General features: G+C 32.4%; 1 protein-coding gene across 1 annotated transcript; it reads left to right on the forward strand.

Moving 5' to 3' along the window:
* The first annotated feature begins 6607 nt into the window (after positions 1–6607).
* On the forward strand, positions 6608–9773 carry LOC145949267 (uncharacterized). Its single transcript, XM_083068335.1, has 2 exons — positions 6608–8815; positions 8938–9773. Exons 1-2 carry the CDS (start codon positions 8234–8236, stop codon positions 9697–9699), a joined length of 1344 nt encoding a protein of 447 aa, XP_082924461.1. The 5' UTR covers positions 6608–8233; the 3' UTR covers positions 9700–9773.
* Positions 9774–21594: the final 11821 nt, after the last annotated feature.

Genomic DNA, 21594 nt, shown 5'->3' on the forward strand with positions numbered 1-21594 from the left:
CACTACGTATATTTTCCATGTCACCATGGAAAAATGGATGTAGATTTTTGCATACTTATACAATTAATTCAAAATAAAGATAAATTAAACATTAGTCGATCATTATATTATTGTATAATCATTTAAATTAAAAAATATGAATTAAAAATGTATTACCTCTCTCCATGAGTCCCTAATGTTGTTAGTAATGATGGTGAACATATGCTTCATCACTTAATAGCCACAGTTATGATTACTAGCTTGATGTGGACACTATAATATATACAACATAAATAAATCATACTTAGAATATATTTTAATTGAACTCTAACTACTATTTGATTGATGGTTGACTTACTTTAGGGGTAATATACTAGAGCTTCTTCCTAGCTTCCAAAAGAAGCCCCCGCAACCTCAAGTTTACTTCCAAAGACCTATGAAAGAAAATGATAAATAAAAAATTAAACGATATAATATTTATTTTTTTCATGAAATTATAAACAGAATTGACAAAGATTGATAGTAGATACTTACAAATTGATGATGTGTCTAATAGGTAATTCAATAATTTTTTTATGTAATGAACACAAGAAAACTATAAGAAACTACCTCAAAATTATCACGAGGAGCTCTTAACGTGCACTGCATTTTTTTTTTAATATTGTTAGAAACACTGAAGTTACAGTAAACTTAAAATTAAACATAACATAAATACTTACTTTTTCAAATAAGGTTCTAAGTACATTCTTTCCTCCATCCTTGAACCAGTCTATCAAATACTGATTCCTCTAAGTGTCTTTGTTACCAATAGATTAGATGGCAATTGGGTAAATGAAACCAAAATAAAAGGCATTTGAAATTCCCACAACCACATGATAAAGATGCTTATAATTGTGAATATAAATATAATCTAAGGAGCATGTAATTGAATATATCAAATTAAGAATCATTACAAATAATACTCACCTAATACATAACTGCACCACTAATATTTAAAGGAGGTCATCCTTAAAAGCTATGTTCATGGCATCAAGTTGGTCAATGGATTAGAGAAAACTCAAAAGTTGTTGCATTAGTAGCAACAACAACTTTCCCTTTTCTAAAAGGTACCTAAACACCATATACCATTAAATTAGTAAAATGTAATTAATTAAGAACATCATTAGAATGTAATATATTGAAACATTGATTACCTTTGCCACATTGACCCTAGTTAGCCTAAATGGCCATAGGATAAAGGTACCTAGGCCTGCCCCACTATTTGAACCTTTGCAGTGGGCACATGGACTTGACCATCATGCTCTCTAATGTCAACAACCTCCAACTATTGTAATCTCCTGGTGGTAAATGGCTGACCCCAAAATGCCCACCTTACCTTTGGTAACGAACTACTCCGACAAGCCATCAATGAATAATTGCACAAGGGGTTGTGCTGCATCAATTGCATCCTCCTTTGATGTGTTAGGGGTAGCATAACTTCCCTAAGAGCTGATAGGAGGAAAAGGAGAAGGAGAAGAAGGTTGTGTTGTACGACCCTCAAATGCAAGCTAGTTTATAAGGTCCTTCAGCACCTCCACTTTCAATTCAACCTTAAGTAAGATTCAATTTTTTATTTATATTTATTTCCTAAATTATAACATCTTTCTTTCATATAACCGTGAAACATATTTTTGTAAACGCCTGATTTTGTGTAATATTATATATATATATAATATTTTTATTTTATAGATTATTAATACAAGTATATATATACATATTGTTAATATTATTATGCATAACACGAAGGATAGTTTTGTAAACTTGCTTACATATAACTAGCTGATAGTTACATTACAAACCATTCAAAACTAATTACAATAACGTACTTATTTACAAACTATAGTTTTTCATACTCCTACTATAGTATTTACATGTCAGGTTGATATAAGTTTACTATTGGAATAACATGATTTGTTGGAGGTAAATAAAAAGTGACTACTATCTGGCCATCTATGATAACGGGATTTTGTTGGGTTGGTGAAAATACAAAAGTTGATAATCCTATCCCTTGAAATGTAAAGGCATTTGCAAACGCATGCATACCCCAACTGGTACCCAAAAAAACTACAGTAATAAAGAAAGTGAAAGGGCCTGGTATGGTTGGTAGATCCATCTATCTTTCATTATATTTAATTAAATATTTTAAACAAGAAAAATAAGAAGTGAGAAAAATTATTCAATAAATATCAATAACAATATGCATAGAAGTATTTAATATTAATAAATATGTATTAATTCTTCTTCATAAAAATAAAATAAAATAAAAATTTGAATTATATTTGTAGTGAATAGTCAGGATAAATGGGCATCATCATATTATCAACCAATAAAAGGATATTTTACCTTAACCAACAGGAGGGTATTTCACCTTCATTCCTTACTCATTTAAATTCCCAAGGTCAAACCTCCAGCTACAAATAATTCAAACTTTATCTTCTATGGCTATAGAACAATATTTATCTTCATAAATACATGAAGGAATAATAACAAGACGAGTCCAAGATATCAAAATTATATTATAGTTGATTATAAAAAATATATATTAAGAATACCTATCATATAAATAAAAATGACAATCATTATAAAATAATTAAACAACATAAATATGAACACTATATTAATTATTATGGGTAAAAATAATTATAGATTAATGATGGAAGAGGTTAGTGAGAAGTGATGAATGTTCTTCTCCTTAGCTCCTCCTAGCCACGGATCCTCTTCAAGGAGATATTACCAAATGAAATGGAACTTAATTGATGAAGGAACACGGATGGATGAAGGTTCAAGCCTTGGATGGAAGCATCCAAGCTTAAAGATCAATGGAAGACTCACTTCAAAGAGTAGGAAGAAGATGAACTCCCTAGGTTTTTTAGATGAATTCTCTAGAGGACTTTGAAAAGGAAATTCGGCTCTTGGCTCTCAAATTTCATATAAGGTTCAAAGTGAATACAAAAGGTGAAAGAATGGCTTAAGTATACACGGAATTGTGACCCATAGGTGCCTAAACTAAAGCCTCACAAAATGGCGCCTAAAGTTTGAATTCAAATTTGAATTTTGAATTCAAACTTTGGTGCACATGTGTAAGTCCGAAAATTTAGGTACCAAGGTGCATTTAGGTGTGATTTGAGAGTCATTTAGGGTTAATTTGAGTGGCACATGTTCAGCCACCCATGGTGCTAAACATGTGACTCAAATGTAACTTAAATGACTTCCAAATTAAACCTAATTTAACCTAATTAGCATACTTTAGTATTCCTTGTATTTTCCTATTCTAATGACCTAATTACATTGGTCAAACAATTACAATGGAAAGGAAAAATTACAAGAATGAAAATTAGCCCAATATTGGGTACCAAAAGCCCAAAGGCCCATGAAGCCCAAAACTAGGCCCAACTAGCCTAAAACCTAAAATGCTACTCTATGTGGTCCAAAATACAAGACCAAAATATATGATACCTATACTAACATGATGTATACAAAACATATGAAAATAACTATAACAAAAAATGGCCCATGAAAAGTTCAACTTGGGCCTTCCCAGGCCCATCAGGCCCATTGGGCCCTGACTGGCCCAAACCTTCATGTCTAGCCAACTCCTCTTGGTTCTTTGAGTATGTCACCTCTTGCACTCCAAAGCATGATTCCATCAATTAAGAAAATAAATGAGGTTATGGACACCTCACTAAATAAATATACATATAAAATAAAATAAATAAATAAACATATAGTAGTATATAAAATTTTAAAGAGATAAAGTTCTCCTCCCCCTTACCTTAAGATAAGTAAATTAAATTGCTATGTTTTCACTCTTGCTTTACACATATATATGGCTTTCATTTGCATCACTCTGGCATGACTTGAACCTATGACTTGGAACTTGTAGTTCTTATACATAACTACACAAACCATTGAATCATTCCATCTTATATTATAATAAGTTGTTTTGTATCTAATAGTAAGATATTATAAATATTTATAATATAATTGAATATCATGTATATTTATTTATATAAATATATATGAAATTTTTATAAAAATAAAACACTAGTATTTATCTATTTATTTTAAATATATTAACTAAAATTTAAGAGTCTAATTAAAAATAAAATAATAAAATTATGAATAAATATTAGATGATTCTATTTTATTAATTAGATCAATATAAAACTAGGAATAAATATTATATAATTCTGTTTTATTTTACTAAAAATGTTGTAATAAAAATTTGATATATTCTAATTATATAAAATATTGTACTTATTCTCTATTATATATATATATATATATATATATATATATATATATTATAATAATTAAATTTTTTTTAGAAGGAATATATTAGCAAGTTATAACTATAGTAATTTTTAAAATGCACCTAAATATAACTTGCTAATTTTCTTCTTTTGAAAAAACAAGTGGATGTAAATTAGCAAATTCATATATATCTATGTGTGTGTGTATGTGTAGATATCAATTATATTGTTATAATAATATAGATATCAATTATATTAGATAGTAGTATTAAAAAAATATTACTATAATTACACACATATAATATTGATTATATAATATTTATATTTATTTGATAATATGGATATTTTATTTGCTTTTATTTGATAATATAGATATTGTATTTGCTTTCGTTGTATGTAAGTTCTTAATACATCTTTTATGAATAATTTTTATAATTTATATTTTTATTTGAATTTTAGACCTAGTAGTGTTGATAATTTGTAAATTAATATTATTAGTATAATTAATTATTAATTAATCAAACATAAATGTAGCAGTTATTAGTAATTAATTTTTTGATATATTTGTTTGGTTTTAATAATTTTCAATATTAGATTATTTTATAACAACATTTATATATATAAAAAATTTGGAGGAAAAAATATGTTACAAAAGTTGTTCCCTTTATGTTATTTATTTATAAATAGTAAGATAGATTTATAAATAATTTTCTATTATATCTTTTTTCATGTATAATACGATAGTTTCATAAAGAATATTTAATTTACAAAAACATTTTTTATAATGTATAAAAATTAATAAAATATTTTTTCTAATTTCTTTTATTTTGATATTTCACTAACATGCTAATTTAGGTTGGTACAAGTGATATGAGAGACTCACGTTGTTTAAATAAGTAGTCAAGGTACATTTTTTAACAAAATATTGTTTAAATTTTTTTATTAACATTAATTACCATAATTCTATAAATGATTTTTTTATAATAAATACATTATTTGAATTCATAAATGAAAACGTTTTAAATATTTTATTATCGTTAGTTAATACCATTCTAATATAAAAAAGAAAGTATGAAAAAGCATGCATTCCGTGGTGACAAAGTAATTGTGATATTCTTATTCTAGATCCTGGCATTAGTTTTAAGTAAGGAATTATTTTTGAAAATTGGTAGAATCAAAGAAAGGAATTACTTAAACTTGATGTGTATTGATAGAATAAAAAATTGAAGCATTCATTCTAAAGTTATAAATATTTCCACTTCACGGATATGAAATTATATTTCTTGGAGAGTCTCAAGCAGCTAAATTTAACTAAATTACTGATGGACAGCCATCATGCAGCTACACTACCATAATCCATTTCATTTTGAATTATTCAAATCCATACACATCATAAAAGCATATATATAGTTAGTTATTTAATTTCTATTAAACATACCATTTTCTGTCTCTAATTAGTACTATAATAATAAAGAAAATCTTGGTTATCTATGAATAAGATTCACAGTTGCATTATATTTGAATTAGTTTATATTATTTTTGACTACTATATGTATTGTTTTTGAGTCCTTGTAATAAAAACAGTTGAGTTGAGGTTTGATATATAAAAGCACATAAAGAGGAGTTTCTTCCATAAAAGCACATACCAAGGACAAACTATATTCATATATATTTGCGGCTATGGATTTACCACTCGACGTTTGGGAAAGGAGTTTCTTCCATATGCTTCATGACACTATTGGCTTCTGCTTCGAGAAGGCGTATGACATATGGGTGACAAATATTTATCACTTTTTCTTCATACTATCACTACTCATTTTCGTTTTCCTACTATTGCAATACAACTTATTTTACTTTACATGTTTAGTAAACAAATCAAATCACAATGTTTTATTATAGTCACCAAATTAATGATTCTTAAATCTAGCACAAATTCAGAGTATGTTTCAGAGAGAGAGAGATTTTTATTTTAGTAAATATTTTTAATTTAATAATTTTAAAATAAAATATAAATAATAGATTAATTATTTGAGAATATTAAGTTTGTGAACAGTGTTAACAATACATCCTCTAACATACTCTTCTTAATATCATTTCTCATTGAATATATTTTATTGAAAACCAAAAACTTAAGAAAGAGGATCATTATATAGAATGAAAGACCCACCAATTTTTATATTTTTCATCAGTGTTAGTATTCTTTTAATTTATTATATTGTAAGTTGACAACATTAAATTTATATGACAGTATAAATTTACGTCCCCAATTAATTCTTATTATTTGTTTACATCCTAACAACCTTAAGAAAAATTGGCTTATTATGAAGAATTGCCTTGGATTATACAGGAAAGATCTTACTATCTTAAAAAAGTAAAAGATGCCACAATAAGAATGAAATTTCCGGAAACAAATACAGTGCATTGTGAAGACTTGCCCATTCTAAAGAGTTTTTCCTCAGGAGTCATTGTTGAATGGCCATACTTGGAGAATCTTATTTTGAACCATTGCCCTAACTTAAAGAAGTTTGGATTTAGAAAGATAAAAGAGTCACGATTAAAATCATTCATCATGGAAAATCAAGTGCAACATAATATTGATACACAAGTTACCAATTTTTTTGAATCATGGGTTAGTTCTCTATCAAAACACTATTTTGCCATAATAGACTAAAAACATTAAGCTTGTTTATGGTTATGCTTTTGCCTTCTTTAGTTGTGATTAACTACGATTTTCAAATCCAAACTTTTTTAATTAATTAAGTCCATTTATTTTTTAGATCAAGTGACTTTTGATCCTTTTATAAATATTGTTCTATTATAAGTCTTTAAATTCTCATTTCCTACTTAAATTCGTTATAAAAATTTAATACTATTAAATTGTTTTAAATCTTTCTCTGCTCAAAACTCGTTAACCAAAACATTAAATTTCAACCAAAATTGAAAAGTATCAAAAAATTTATTTGTCAAATTAAATCCTATTTTACAACTTTCAAAAAATTCTTCAAATTATCCTAAATTTAACACTTGAATTTTTTATCTTAAACTAAACATAAATTTCAAATATGTACATAAAGAATTTTTGATAAAAAAATGTGCATTTAAATTTAAAATTTGGGAGACTTAATTACAAAAAATAGATTACCTTACATCTTTCAAGGTATTGGATATATAATTAGTGAGTCTTTTACACTGTTTGAACAATTTCCACTCCAGTTGCACAAAATGGTAACAAGTGTCAAAAAATTTACAGGATGATGAATTATAAAAAATTACTAAGTATGAAATTGGTGACAATGAGGAATTATGCAAGATATTAGATAATCTTCGACCATCGCATTTCACCAACTTGTTACTATTATGGGCAAAAAATTGCGATAACGTGTTGGTTGATTTTCTTGTTATTTTGATGAAGAGGTCAAATAAACTTGAAGTTATCAACATTCAACAATGCAAAAAGGGATGTTTGTTTTACATTCCTCTTGATCTTATCCTTGATGAAGATCAACATGGTATATATTTCACACAGATGAGGGAATTAAAATTAATAGAAATATATCAGCTAACAGAAATATGGTCTACGAATCCAACAAGATTTTTTGGCCTCGAAAATCTCCAATTGATACACATCAAAAGTTGCCCCTCTCTAATACTTCTATTCTATTATTCTACAACAGAGGAGCTCCACCAACTAAATGAATTAAAGTTAGAGGCATGTGAGTCATTAACAGATTTAGTTTATTCTTCTAGTGATAAGAGACCACCACCAAAGTTCCCATCACTAACCAAGGTAGAGTTGAAGTCTCTCTCAAGATTGAAATGTTTCTACAATAATGGAGTAGAATTGCCAAGTCTAAAAACATTGACAATAGAAAAATGTCCTCAATTGACATCATTCACAAATGGGTTTGCAACCGCAAATGCATCATCCACAATTATTGATGAGAAGTCTTTCTTTGAGCTAAATGAACTTACATTACGTAGTTGTGGCAAGTTGGTTTATGTCATCTAAGACTTTACAAGAGTTAGGAAAATTGAAGAAACTCATTGTGAGTGATTGTATGGAATTGAAAATGTTATTCAACATTGATGGAACAATATCTCATTCAATTGAGCTCCTACAACAGTTAGATGAATTGATCTTGAATAATCTACCTAATTTAACTCAAATCATCAACGAAGAAATTGTCAAGCTCTATCAAGACCTGAAAATCCTACAAGTGAAGAATTGTGAGTCTCTTGAATGGTTGCCCATATCTCAAGTGCTAAAAAATATGGAAATTACAGATTGTTTGGCCTTGCATAAAATTATGATCATCCATGAAGAAGAAGGAAGGAGAGGGAAAACCACCTTTTCTCAGTTGAAGGATGTTTCCCTCGTAAATCTATTAAATCTCTCTATTGTCTTTCCTATTGTAGCTGAATTTCCATCCTTAGAAACACTGAAAATAGAAAATTGTCCTAGTTTGAAGACTTTTGTTGAAGAGTCTAATGAGGAGAAAGTTCATCCAGAATTAGATAATTCAAACTATTTCTTTCCAAATTCAGTAAGTTTCTTCACTTTAACATTTTAGAAATAATATTCATTATCGGGAGGGTCTATGTATACATAGTTTTTTTTATTCATCTTTGTTCCAAATCATTGCAAATTATTTTTTGTTCTTTGTAGTTGTCATTGGAAAAATTGAAGGTACTTTATGTAATGAATCAACCGGTTGAGGAGCTTTGGCACTACAATTGTCCTTCTGAATCATTTTGTGAGTTGGAAAATCTTACTTTGAGAAACAACAAAAAGTTATTGAGTGTCTTCTCCCCCGCCATGATAGTAAGATTCAACAAGCTAAAAAAATTGACTTTGGAAAAATGTGAATTATTGGCCGAGGTATTTATCCTTGAAGGTGACAAACCAAATCATGATAACCAAGAAATGCTTCCTCAACTAAGGGTGTTAGCAATGAGTAACCTAAGTAAATTGACATGTTTATGGAACAAGGAACCTCAAGTTCCATTTTTCCTTAATTTGGTTTCACTTTTCATTATTCATTGCCATTGCCTCAAAAGCTTATTCTCACTTTCTCAGGCCCAAAATCTTAAAAAACTCAAAATACTTAGATTGTGTAATTGTGAGAAAGTAGAAGAGGTAATATCTAGTGATAAAGGTGAAAAGGTGGCTACCATTTTCCCTAAAATGAAATGTCTTGTGCTCAAGGATCTTCTAAAGCTTGTCAACTTTTGTCAGGAAGGAGGATGTTTTAATTGGCCTAACTTAGAAACAATGAGGGTGAACAATATTCCAAGTACGAAAACATTTTTGAGAGATGATCTTAATACACCATTGTTGAAATCAGTGTATATAACATTTGCTAAGAAACTTTGGCTTGGAAATTTGAACAAGACCATATCATATATGCACAACAATCCAGGTGTGTAAATTTTAATGTTATATGCCAAAAATTAAAAACTTGTAACATAATAGTTTTACTTTTACAACTTGTTTTATATACATGATACATATCATTTTTTTTCCTAAAAGATATCTCTTGTACAAGATATATTATTAATTTAAATTGTTAGATGACAATAATTACCTTTTGATTATATTAAAATATTTTAAATTTAAAAAAAAATTGCTAATAATTTTTTAGGATTTTTTACTTTTCTATTTTACAAGGTCCTTTCAAACCTTGTTTTAAATCTATTAATTTTGATAAAAATGGTTCAGGATCCAATATGAGTTTATGTTTCTCATGATGTGACCATTAAAATCTTATTTTGATGAGTATTGCTACTCAAGAAGACCCCTTGACATCAAAGACAAAAATTTTCTAGTGGGTATTTAGTGGCATTCAGTTCAGCAAGTAAAATTATGAGTTAAATTATTGGTTTATTAACTTGATAAATTTGGTTTATCTTTTAATTTTTTTCAATATCAGGAATGACATTACAAGGAAGAATGATGGCATCCTTGCTAGCATTGATGGATTGATTGATCAATGTGAGGACACCTTGACTCCTTGGATCAAGTTCTTCAAAGGTTGCGTCTTGTTTGGAGAAGGAATATGGTCGAATGGATAAATATGGAGAGTGTGGGTGAAGTGTTTGATGAAAGGTTTGAGAGGGCACTCTAGGGTTTGGCTCACTTCAAGGTAGATGAAGGCCACTTCTAGGGTTTTTCTCTTAAGGTGGAGATAGGATGAGAGCTGGCCGAAAATAGCCAAGGTAACTAAGGATGATATAAAGGCAAAATGCTCTCTTTATATTCAATTTCCAAAGTATTTACAAGGTGTAGTGCCTAGGGTATTTATAGGAGTGGGAGGCATCTAGGGTTGCATTTAGGGTGCCAAATGCACACCAAATGAAACCCAAATTAACCCTAGATGCAACTTGGTGGCCAAGGATGAAATCTTTGGGTTTAGTTAGGCTACATCTAGGTGCATGATAAGACCATGCAACCTTTGCCCTCCACTTGGGCCTAAGCCTTTCTAAGTCCAAAAATAGGTCCAAACACCACCAAAAATGTGTCTAGCTCCCTAATTAAATACCTTAACCCAAAATTAAAAACCTATGATCTAAAACACCCCATAATACAAGGGTAAAATGAGAAATACAAAAGAAAATAAATCGTATGACTAAGATACCCCAAAATACAAGGGTAAAATAGGAAATTAAAGACAAGGGAAAAAATAGGAATAAAAATAAATGCTATAAAAACTTAGGAGCTAAGGCCCAAAAGTAGGCTTACTCCTCCTATGGTTTTTCAACACTAACCCATTCCTCTTGCCTCCTTCAATATATCACCTCTTGGTCTTCTTGACCTTAGTGTTATTCCATCATTCCCTCCCTCTTGAAAAGGATTTGACCTCAAATCAAGAGGTTCTTCTTGGTGGGCCTCATGACCAACAAAAACATAAAAATAGGAATTAAAGGTGACAGTATATGATAGAAATGGAAAGTGTATCCTAAGAGGAGTTCCACTAAAAATGCTAAAAATATTGTCTAAACTAAAAGGACTATACTCTCTAATGTTAAGGATAGGATCCTCCCCATGGTGAAGTCTAGGTGTATAACTAAAATCGAAAAAATTAAAAAGACTAAAACTATAGCACACTAAAGCACTAGTCCTTAGAACTAAAATATCTTGTTGGAGGTACCCAATGTAGTGACCTAGGTATGTATTGGAAAATAAAGAAAACTTAACTAAAAAATTACCTAAACAACTTTGTATTGCATTATTTGTTAGACACATATGAGAAAAAGGTGTTAAGGGGAGTCTAGAAAACTCATATAATCTAAGTTTGTCTTGTAGGGAAGTATCCAAGTTAAGTTTAAATAAGTTTGAACTTCCTTCAAGATCAAAAATAGAATATACAACACCATGAGATGTATCCAACAAACTATGCAAACCAAAAGTTGGGTGCTTTATGAAGAAAACTAAAGTAGAAAGAGTCTTAAAGAAAGAAGGCTTATCTACCTTGGGCACCACCAAGGAAATAGTACAAGAGGTGGTACTAAGTGAAGTCCACTTCTTCTTCACTAAATCTTGAAGTTGAGATTCTTTTTCTTTAAAAAGGACTTCTTTTTGAATCTCCACTTCATGACTAGTGGCAACGTGAGAGAAAGAGTTAAGGTCTTGATGAATAAAGAGAGTCTTTTTTAAATCATTTTCAATGGGAAAGTGACTCTCTTCAAGCATAAGCCCTTTGGAAGAAACATTATCCTCCTTACTCTTTTCTAAGAGTGTTGGTTGTTGTTTTTCTTGTTCTAACCACTCTTTAACCCTCTTTATATTTTTCTTCTTTTTTTCTTTCTTTTCTTTTTCTTTTCTTCTAAGTTCTTCCTCTCTTTTTTATTTTCTTCCTCATGCATACTCTTAGGGATTCTAACCTCTTTGGAATTTTGATACCTAGTTGGGACAACCCTAGGTTTGGATCCACTAGTTTCTCTCCTCTCAACTAATTTTGCAAGTAATTGTTTTATTTCCCCCTTATTCCTAGTATTTTCTTTCTCCCTTTTTCTAATTTCTTCCTCTCTTTTTATGTGCTCCTCTTCTTTTTTTCTTATGTACTCTTTTAATTCTCTAATCTCATCTCTAACACTAGACCTAGTACTACAAGAATTATGACCATGTATACTAGAATGATCACTCATCTTTGATCAAGAAAAGGTTTTCACAAATTTGTTTTCAAAAGGTTGGTAAAAAGGTTTTCACAAAGAATGAGTGATAAAAAGGTTTTCACAAAAAAAGGTTTTCACAAAAAAAGGTTTTCAAGATGCAAGATTGGTATGAAAAGGCCTAAGTGTACAAAGTGAACTATCAAGGGAGGTGGACTACTAAGAATCACTTAAAAACCAAGCCTTTTCAAGTAAAAATCACTAAGCTTTTTCAAAATTTTCTCACAAAACAATTTTTCACAATACTTGTGTGTGTGTGCACGACCCTCTAGTAGGCAAAAGAAAGGCCTTCTAAACGAAAATTTAGACAAAATAAAGACCTAAGCAATTATACTACCAAAAGCTTTAAAACATGCAAAAGAAAAGCACTTAAAACATATACTAGTCGAAGTCCTAGGTGAAGGTTTTCAAATCACCTTCAACTACACGAAACTAAACCAAAATGAAGAGGTTTAAAAATGGCCAATTACAAACCAAAAAAATGAATGAAACCAAGGCCAAAAACACAAGAGGCCGAAAATTTAACAAGAAAAAAATAAGTAGAAAAAGAAAGCCTCCAAGTCTTCAATTCTCCACCCCTTCACAATGAACACCCAATGTTAGTCTTGAAATGGTGTTTGCACTCTTTGAATTGGTGTGATCCTCCAAAGTTCCTTGAACTCCAATCGGACAACCCCTCCACTCAATCCACCAAGAAAGTGTGTAGTGTTTTAGAAGTTTTCCTCACCTAGGTCAAGAAGAAAACACAACCCAAGAGTACAAGAGGCCAAGAAAGAAAAAACTAAAAAGGCACAATTAAGAAAAGGCTAAACTCAAATGGAATTTATGAGACAAACTTAAGAGTAGAAAGAAGACTCAAAAACTGAAATTAAGGCACATTAATAAAAGGAAAGCACACAAAAGAGTAATTCCTAGAATGGCACTATAATATAATTTAGCAAGTAGGCTTAAAAGAAAAATTATGCACTTAACATGTTTGATTTATTGTCTCATTCGGCCATTAAGTATTGTCCAATGGTCCAAGAATTAACTCCAAGTGCTATGGTACGAAAGTTGGTCCAAAACTCCACAAGTCTAGCAAAGGGTTCCCTTTTTCTTGTTTTTGGTTTCTTTGTTCTTTTTGGGCTTGTCCAAGTCTCGATTTTTGATGTTCAAAGTCCAGCCACTTTTCTCCTCTTTTTTTTTTGAATTTTATAATATTCCTTTGCTTGGGTTTTACACTTGTTTTTGGTGGTTTTGTTAGCAACTTTTTGGAGGATTCTTTTAGCAACTTACACTAGCTCAATGAGATAAAATTTGAGTGTTTTTCTTAGGTTTTTAATAGCCCAAGTCCAGCAGCAAAGATAGGCATATTGAAATCAATTTCACACAAATTATCAAACATCATGTAGGCATACAAGTTCACCAAGGAATGCACAAAAAATTGGCTGAAAATTTGAAGCAAGTATGTGTAAAGGAATTAATAACACATGATATTCTAAGTGATGTAGAACATGCTAGCACTAATTAGCATGCATGATTGACTCTCTAAAGCACTCTAAACCCCACGACCATTTCAACAAACACAAGGCATGCATATCATATTTTGATCATGAAAGTGTTTAGGCATGTGTACTTGGAATTTTCTTTCAAGAAAAATTAAGAAGAATCATACTCTTGTGACAAAACTTAATAGATTAAAAAAAAGAAAATCATATGATCATCATTTTCTTAGCATGCACCAAAATTTTCCAACCACCCACACTTAAACCAAAAATGGGCGAATCCTACACAAGGAATCCTAGGCACAAGGATGATTCATAAGAAAATTTAGAGCATGAATCAATGATCAACATAAGACATATAGATCAAGAGAATGTGTATATCAAGCACAAATTTTAAGACAAACAAGAAGACACATTAGACATGACCGAATTTATGAGAGACCAAAAACGTTACCCTTGAAGAACCTTTGGCTCTAGATACCACTTGATGGCATCCTTGCTAGCATTGATGGATTGATTGATCAATGTGAGGACACCTTAACTCCTTGGATCAAGTTCTTCAAAGGTGGCGTCTTGTTTGGAGAAGGAATATGGTGGAATGGATAAATATGGAGAGTGTGGGTGAAGTGTTTGATGAAAGGTTTGAGAGGGTACTCTAGGGTTTGGCTCACTTCAAGGTAGATGAAGGCCACTTCTAGAGTTTTTCTCCTAAGGTGGAGATAGAATGGGAGTTGGCCGAAATAGCCAAGGTGACTAAGGATAATATAAAGGCAAAATGCTCTCTTTATATTCAATTTCCAAAGTATTTACAAGGTGTAGTGCCTAGGGTATTTATAGGAGTGGGAGGCATCTAGGGTTGCATTTAGGGTGCCAAATGCACACCAAATGAAACCTAAATTAACCCTAGATGCAACTTGATGGCCAAGGATGAAATCTTTGGGATTAGTTAGGCTACATCTAAGTGCATGATAAGACCATGCAACCTTTGCCCTCCACTTGGGCCTAAGCCTTTCTAAGTCCAAAAATAGGTCCAAACACGGCAGATGATAAACACACCTCCACTCACCTATGAACACACCCTCTTTTTAAAAAAATATATATAAAATATCTAAATTACCCTTAAAAAAAATAAAATTCCTAAATTTATATTCCCTTCTCTTCTCGGTACCCCCGTTTTCCGCACCTCCTTTCCCCGCATCCCACACCCTCCCTTTCTCGCACCCCACACCCTTCTTCTACCTAAACCTCTTTCCTCCAGCACCCACAGGCTCGTCCTTCTTCTCGCCGCCGAACCAGCCGCCGAGCCACGACGGCACAGCGGAGTCAAACGGCGGAGTCAGAGGAGCGGGCATCCCGCTGGGGGGTAAAGGCTCGTCGATGATGATGGGCATGGGCTGCTGGGCGCTGAGGAACTTGTTGAGCATGATGCCGGCGCCCTCGATGAGGGCGAGAAGAACGCCGCCGAACGCGGCGAAGCGGGTGGAGGCGGGGAGGCCCTAGCGCATGGAGAGGAAGCCGCCGGCGCCGGAGTTCCAGGGGTCCTCCTTCTGGCGGAGGTAGACCATGGTGCAGTCGAAGGTGGAGAAGAGGCCGCCCCAGACGGTGAAGCTGCCGCCGACGCGGGGGACGTTGAGGCGGAGGGCCTGGGAGGCGGTGGCCCTTGGAAGCGTTGTAGAGACCCTTGAGGAAGTGGAAGGCGGACCCCCGCGCGACTCTTGTCATGTCGCGAGAAGAAGGCAATGTCAACAACAACAACAACAATGCTCCTTCTTCCGCGGCACCCATCTACCCTCCACCTATGACCGAGGACCACAACAACAGTAGCAGCAGCGGCAACAACAACAACAAGTAACCTCAACTTGGATTCAAGGTTGGTGTATCTCAACCTCGGCACCACCGCTCCAATGAGTTCCAGGTTGGACAGTGGTGAGGACGAGGAGAGAAGCCATGAAATGTAGCAGTAATTAAACCTATATATTACTGCTCCTATTTATTATATATTGCGCGGAGAAGGAGGGTGTGGGGTGAGGGGAAGGGGGGTGCGGGGAAGAGGGTGCAGGGAAAGGGGGTGTAAATTTAGAAATTTTTTTTAAGGATAATATAGACATTATATATTTTTTTTTTAAAAAGGAGGTGTATTTATATGAGAGTGGAGGTGTGTTTATCATTTGCCCCACCAAAAATGTGTCTAGCTCCCTAATTAAATACCTTAGCCCAAAATTAAAAACCTATGATCTAAAACACCCCATAATACAAGGGTAAAATGGGAAATACAAAAGAAAATAAATCCTATGACTAAGATACCCCAAAATACAAGGGTAAAATAGGAAATTAAAGACAAGGGCAAAAATAGGAATAAAAATAAATGCTATAAAAACTTAGGAGCTAAGGCCCAAAAGTAGGCTTACTCCTCCTATGGTTTTTCGACACTAACCCATTCCTCTTGCCTCCTTCAATATATCACCTCTTGGTCTTCTTTGCCTTAGTGTTATTCCATCATTAACTATTAAATCAAGTATAAATATATACATTGCATTAGCCTTTTAGATGTAATATTATTCATACTTTGTGTATAAAAAATTATAATTCATACTTGTCTATAAAAGCAATGTAATTCATACATACATAAATATATTTAGGATAAAATAAGCTTTTACATGTTTAGATACATACATAATTGAATTTTGGTTTAAAGGTGAACGATCATAAAAGTCAATTGGTAGGGGTGAATGTTGTTAATGAATGTTAATGGATGCGACGGTTATTTGAATTGTAAGGTTGGATTCCTACCTTTTGAATAATTGGGGTTACCGATTGGGGCTAATCCAAGAAAGAAAGAAGTGGAAATCAATAGTGGAATTGGTGGGAAATAGATTAATGTTTTGGGAAGGCAAACACATTTCAACATGTGGAAGGGTGTTTTTAATCAAATTAGTCTTGGCATCTCTTCTGATCTACTTTCTTTCTTTTTTCCAAGCTTCGAAAGATATAATTTCTAAACTTGAATCTCTGTTTAAATTTGTTTTGTGGGGTGGGAATGCAGAAAAACATAAAGTTCATTGGGTGGCGTGGGAAAAGGTGCATGTGTATAGCGAAGGACGAAAAAGGTTTGGGAATAATAAATCTTAAAGCTTTTAATTTGGAATTGTTAGGAAAATGGCATCGAAGGATGAAAATTGAGAGAAAAAAGTTGTGGTATAGGGTGCTTAGAGGAAAATATGCTAATGGAACAGAAGAATGGGTGAGTAGTAATAGGAGTTGCTCAAATGTTTTAAAAAAAATGTTTTAATTAAAATCTTTCATAAATAAAACCAAATTCTCAAATATCTTACGTAGAGGATTCACATTCATAAACTCAAATAATATCTTCAACACAGAAATTACACAGAAATAAAACTGAGTTTTCAAATAGTTTAATAGAAATAGCATCCTAAACTAAGCCTAGCTATGCCCCGATGTCACATATCCTATCAGAGCATCCCAACTGAAGCCTATACCTCATCAAAAACATCCTTATGCTGATGATCAACTGCAACACAATTTAAACAGAAAAATAACAAGGGAGTGAGAAACATCTCACTCAGGTTCATGTGCAGAAATAAAGGTTAGATAGCACACACACACAACAAACAAATTACAAGTCATAAACACCAATCACATATAAACAATACACATATATAATCAGTATCACATGTATACTCATTTATCATGCAATGATATCATGGACTCGACTCATAAATGCATGTGGTGCCAGTCATGTGTCTCATCACATATCTCATCATTTCATCATTGGTGACCCAAGGTACACCTTGTTAGCCTGTTACATCACCAGTGACCCTAAGGTACACCTTGTTACCCTGTTACATCCCTGGTGACCCTAAGGTACACATTGTTAGCTTGTTACATCACCAGTGACCTTAAGGTACACCTTGTTAGCTTGTTACATCACCAATGCCCCTAAGGTACACCTTGTTAGCTTGTCACATCACCAGTGCCCCTAAGGTACACCTTGTTAGCCTGTTACATCACCAGTGCCCCTAAGGTACAACTTGTTATCTCATAAATGAAAATGATTCATGTCATTCAAGACCCTATGCATTCTCATATCACATTATCATGTCTCATCCTCATATAATATCGTCATGTCTCATCCTCATGTCTCGTCATCATGTTTCATCACCATGTCACATCATCATATCTCATCATCATAGCATATTCACAATTTTCACAGTAGCACATTTCATTCGCATCATGTCTCATCATCATGTGTTCATATTTCGCATAGTCATTCTTATAATTATTCCTCTTAGTATTTCGCATAGAAACCCATAGAGCACTCTAATTCATATCAAAACTTATCTAATTTTGAAATTGAATACATATTTACACTCTACATCATAATACGAACACAACAGAACATTCAAAAAACAAAACAGAAAACATTCATATTTTTCCTGTTTTCTCATAGGGTTTCACGTAGGAACCCATAGAACATTCTAATTCATATCAAAACATCTTTATTTTCAAAGTTAATCACATACTCATACATCACATCCAACAAGGAACACAATTGAACAATCAGAAGGCAAAACAGAAAACATTCATATTTTGCCCGTTTTCTCATAGGGTTTCCCGTAGGAACCCACAAAACACTCTAATTCATATAAAAACATATTCATTTTCAAAATTAACCACATACTCATGCATCACATCCAACAAGGAACACAACAAAGTAATTAGAAGGCAAAACAGAAATATTCATACTTTGCATGTTCCTAGAAGCATGCATCAGGCAAGGGATTGAGGGCCAATCCGACTACCCAAAAATTATTCCCACACCCCGAGCGAGATTTCTCACTCCCCCCTTACCTGGATGAGAAGAAGACGAATGGTCTTGGTGTGATCTAAGATCATTCTTGAGTACTCTTGTGACACCCTCTACCCTAACATACATATACAGTAATTATAAAAAATATAAAAATTTTCATCATTAAAAATCAAATTTCCAGCCACGTAAGGGTAAAGAGTTCACATTCATAAACTTAATCCAAATAACATGCCGGTAAAATTACAAAGAAATAAAATTGAAATTTCCAAAATACTTTAATAAGAACATCTTTAAACTAATTCTATCTATGTCCCGATGTCACATGTCCTATCAGAGCAAAACCCAACATAGAAGCCTAAGCTTCATCACCAACATCCTCAGCCTCACGCTGATGATCACCTGTATATCAAACAAGAGAAACAACACAAAAGAAGGGAGTGAGAAACATCTCACTCTGGCTCACGGTGTAGGAACGCACATCGGATAGCCAAACACAAACAATACAGTTACCTCATAGATCAATCAACACCAATAGTTTATTCAATCATCCAAGTCATACAAATAGTAATTTATCATCATTTAATAATAAAGATGCACATGCATGGACACGGACTTCACATTATCATGCATGTGGCGCCAGTAAAACATCACATGGCATATTGCCGCTAGCAATACACGAAGAGTAGTCTAGGAGTACATGCCGGGTCACACCCTCTGCGCACTCTCACTAGGGACTTCCAAACCGAGCTATCCCCAAGGACTAATCCCCAAAGCTTTTACACTAGGGGGCCTTCTCTGGCGGTGTATTCCATATCGTACCCTTAAAACACTTATGAAAATGATGCATGTCAATCAAGACTATATGCATTCTCATATCACATTATCATTTCCCATAGTCATATCACATCATCACATTATCTCATCATATTTCATTATCACATTTCATATCTCATGTCTCAATCACATTTCACATTATCGCATTATCTCATCATATTCACCAAGCCTTCACAGAGCACTTTAATTTATATAAAAACTCATTTATTTATAAAATTAAATACAAATTTTTACATCTCATCAAACAAGGAATATAACAGAAAAATCAGAAATCAAAACAGAAAATATTTCATATTTTTCCTATTTATCATAGGGTTTCCCGCAGGAACCCACAGAGCACTCTAGATCATATTAAAACATATTTATTTTCAAAATTAACCACATACTCATGCATCACATCCAACAAGGAACACAACAAAGTAATCAGAAGGCAAAATAGAAAACATTCATATTTTGCCTGTTTTCTCATAGGGTTTCCCATAGGAACCCATAGAGATCTCAAGTCATACAATTAATTGCATATAAGAAAAATAATAAGCAAAACAGATACAATTGGGAGAAACCCCTCACATGAGCATACATAAAAATACAGCAAACACAGGATTGGGGGCCAATCCCACTACCCAACATACAATCCCACACCCAGAGCGAGGTTTCTCACTCCCCCCTTACCTCGATAAGCAGGAGCCGAATCTTGTTGGTCGCCCCCTCTAGGTTCCCCTTCGTCTTCAGAGAGAAAGGAGGAAGAAGATTAGAAAATGAAAAATGAGTTTTAGAGAGTGCAAAACGCTTTATTTATAGGCATCAGGTCGCGGCCAGAACGGCCCGTTCCGAATCTAGAATGGCCCGTTCTGGGCACACGGAATAGGTACAAAAGCCTCTCCCAGAACGGCCCGTTCCAAAACCAGAACGGCCCGTTCTGGGGTTTCTAGAACGGCCCGTTTCAATGTGGAACGGCCCGTTCTGAGACAAACTTTGTTCTTTTAAAATCACATCCGGAACGGCCCGTTCCTAAAGTGGAACGGCCCGTTCTGGGTTAAAATTTTACTCACGAATGCTTGATTTGGAACGGCCCGTTCCAGAGTTATGAAAATCCAAATTACTGATTAATAAATAAATAAATAAATAACGTATATATATATATATCAAAATAAAATATCAATATAATTTAAAACATGATTTTCTTCAAATAATAATTATAACAAAAATATCATAATTAATAATATTATACAAAATAATTTTCATAAATGAATATTATTAAAAACCTTTAAAACTTCAATCAAACCCATTTAATTAATCACAATAATTATAAGGAAATAATCTTCATAAATACAAAAATAAATAATAATTATTCGTAGTATTAGTAGAAAAATTCGGGATGTTACAACTCTTCCTTAGAGCTCTTTGTTTCTCCTCTTTTTTTTTTCTTAACCCTTCAGAACGCAAATGAGGCACATAGGGTTAAAGCTACCTGACTCCTTTCTTAAAATTAATCCATTGGGCTTGGTCAACCCAACCCATTTTCCTTCTCTTCTAACCTACTTCTCTTTTTCCTCAAAATAATTAAATAAAATAAATACATGTATATATTATAAAATAGTTTTCCTTTATAATAATAATATATTTCTGACCGAGAATATAATAATATAATTTCAATAACAAAATATCATATAAAATCAACCTTCTCTTAAAACATATAAATATTTATTTAAAAATTCTAATAAAAATACTTATTTAATACGTACAAAATAATTGTCCAAAATAGTAATTATTTAAAACGTACAAAATAATATTCCTCTATAATTATTAAAATAATGACCAAATACCATATAATAATAATAATAATAATAATAATAATAATAATAATAATAATAATAATAACCTTTTTGAAAACTGGGGTGTTACACAATATCAATAGAATGAAAGACAATTCAAATTTTCAAGAGAAGTGATTTTCAAGGTCGATCTATAAGAGGGTGAATTTCGGTAATAAAAATTTGTTTTAACA

Source organism: Cajanus cajan, chromosome 2, assembly GCF_000230855.2.
Source record: "Cajanus cajan strain Asha chromosome 2, NIPB_CcT2T_4, whole genome shotgun sequence".
In the NCBI taxonomy this organism is placed as follows: Eukaryota; Viridiplantae; Streptophyta; class Magnoliopsida; order Fabales; family Fabaceae; genus Cajanus; species Cajanus cajan.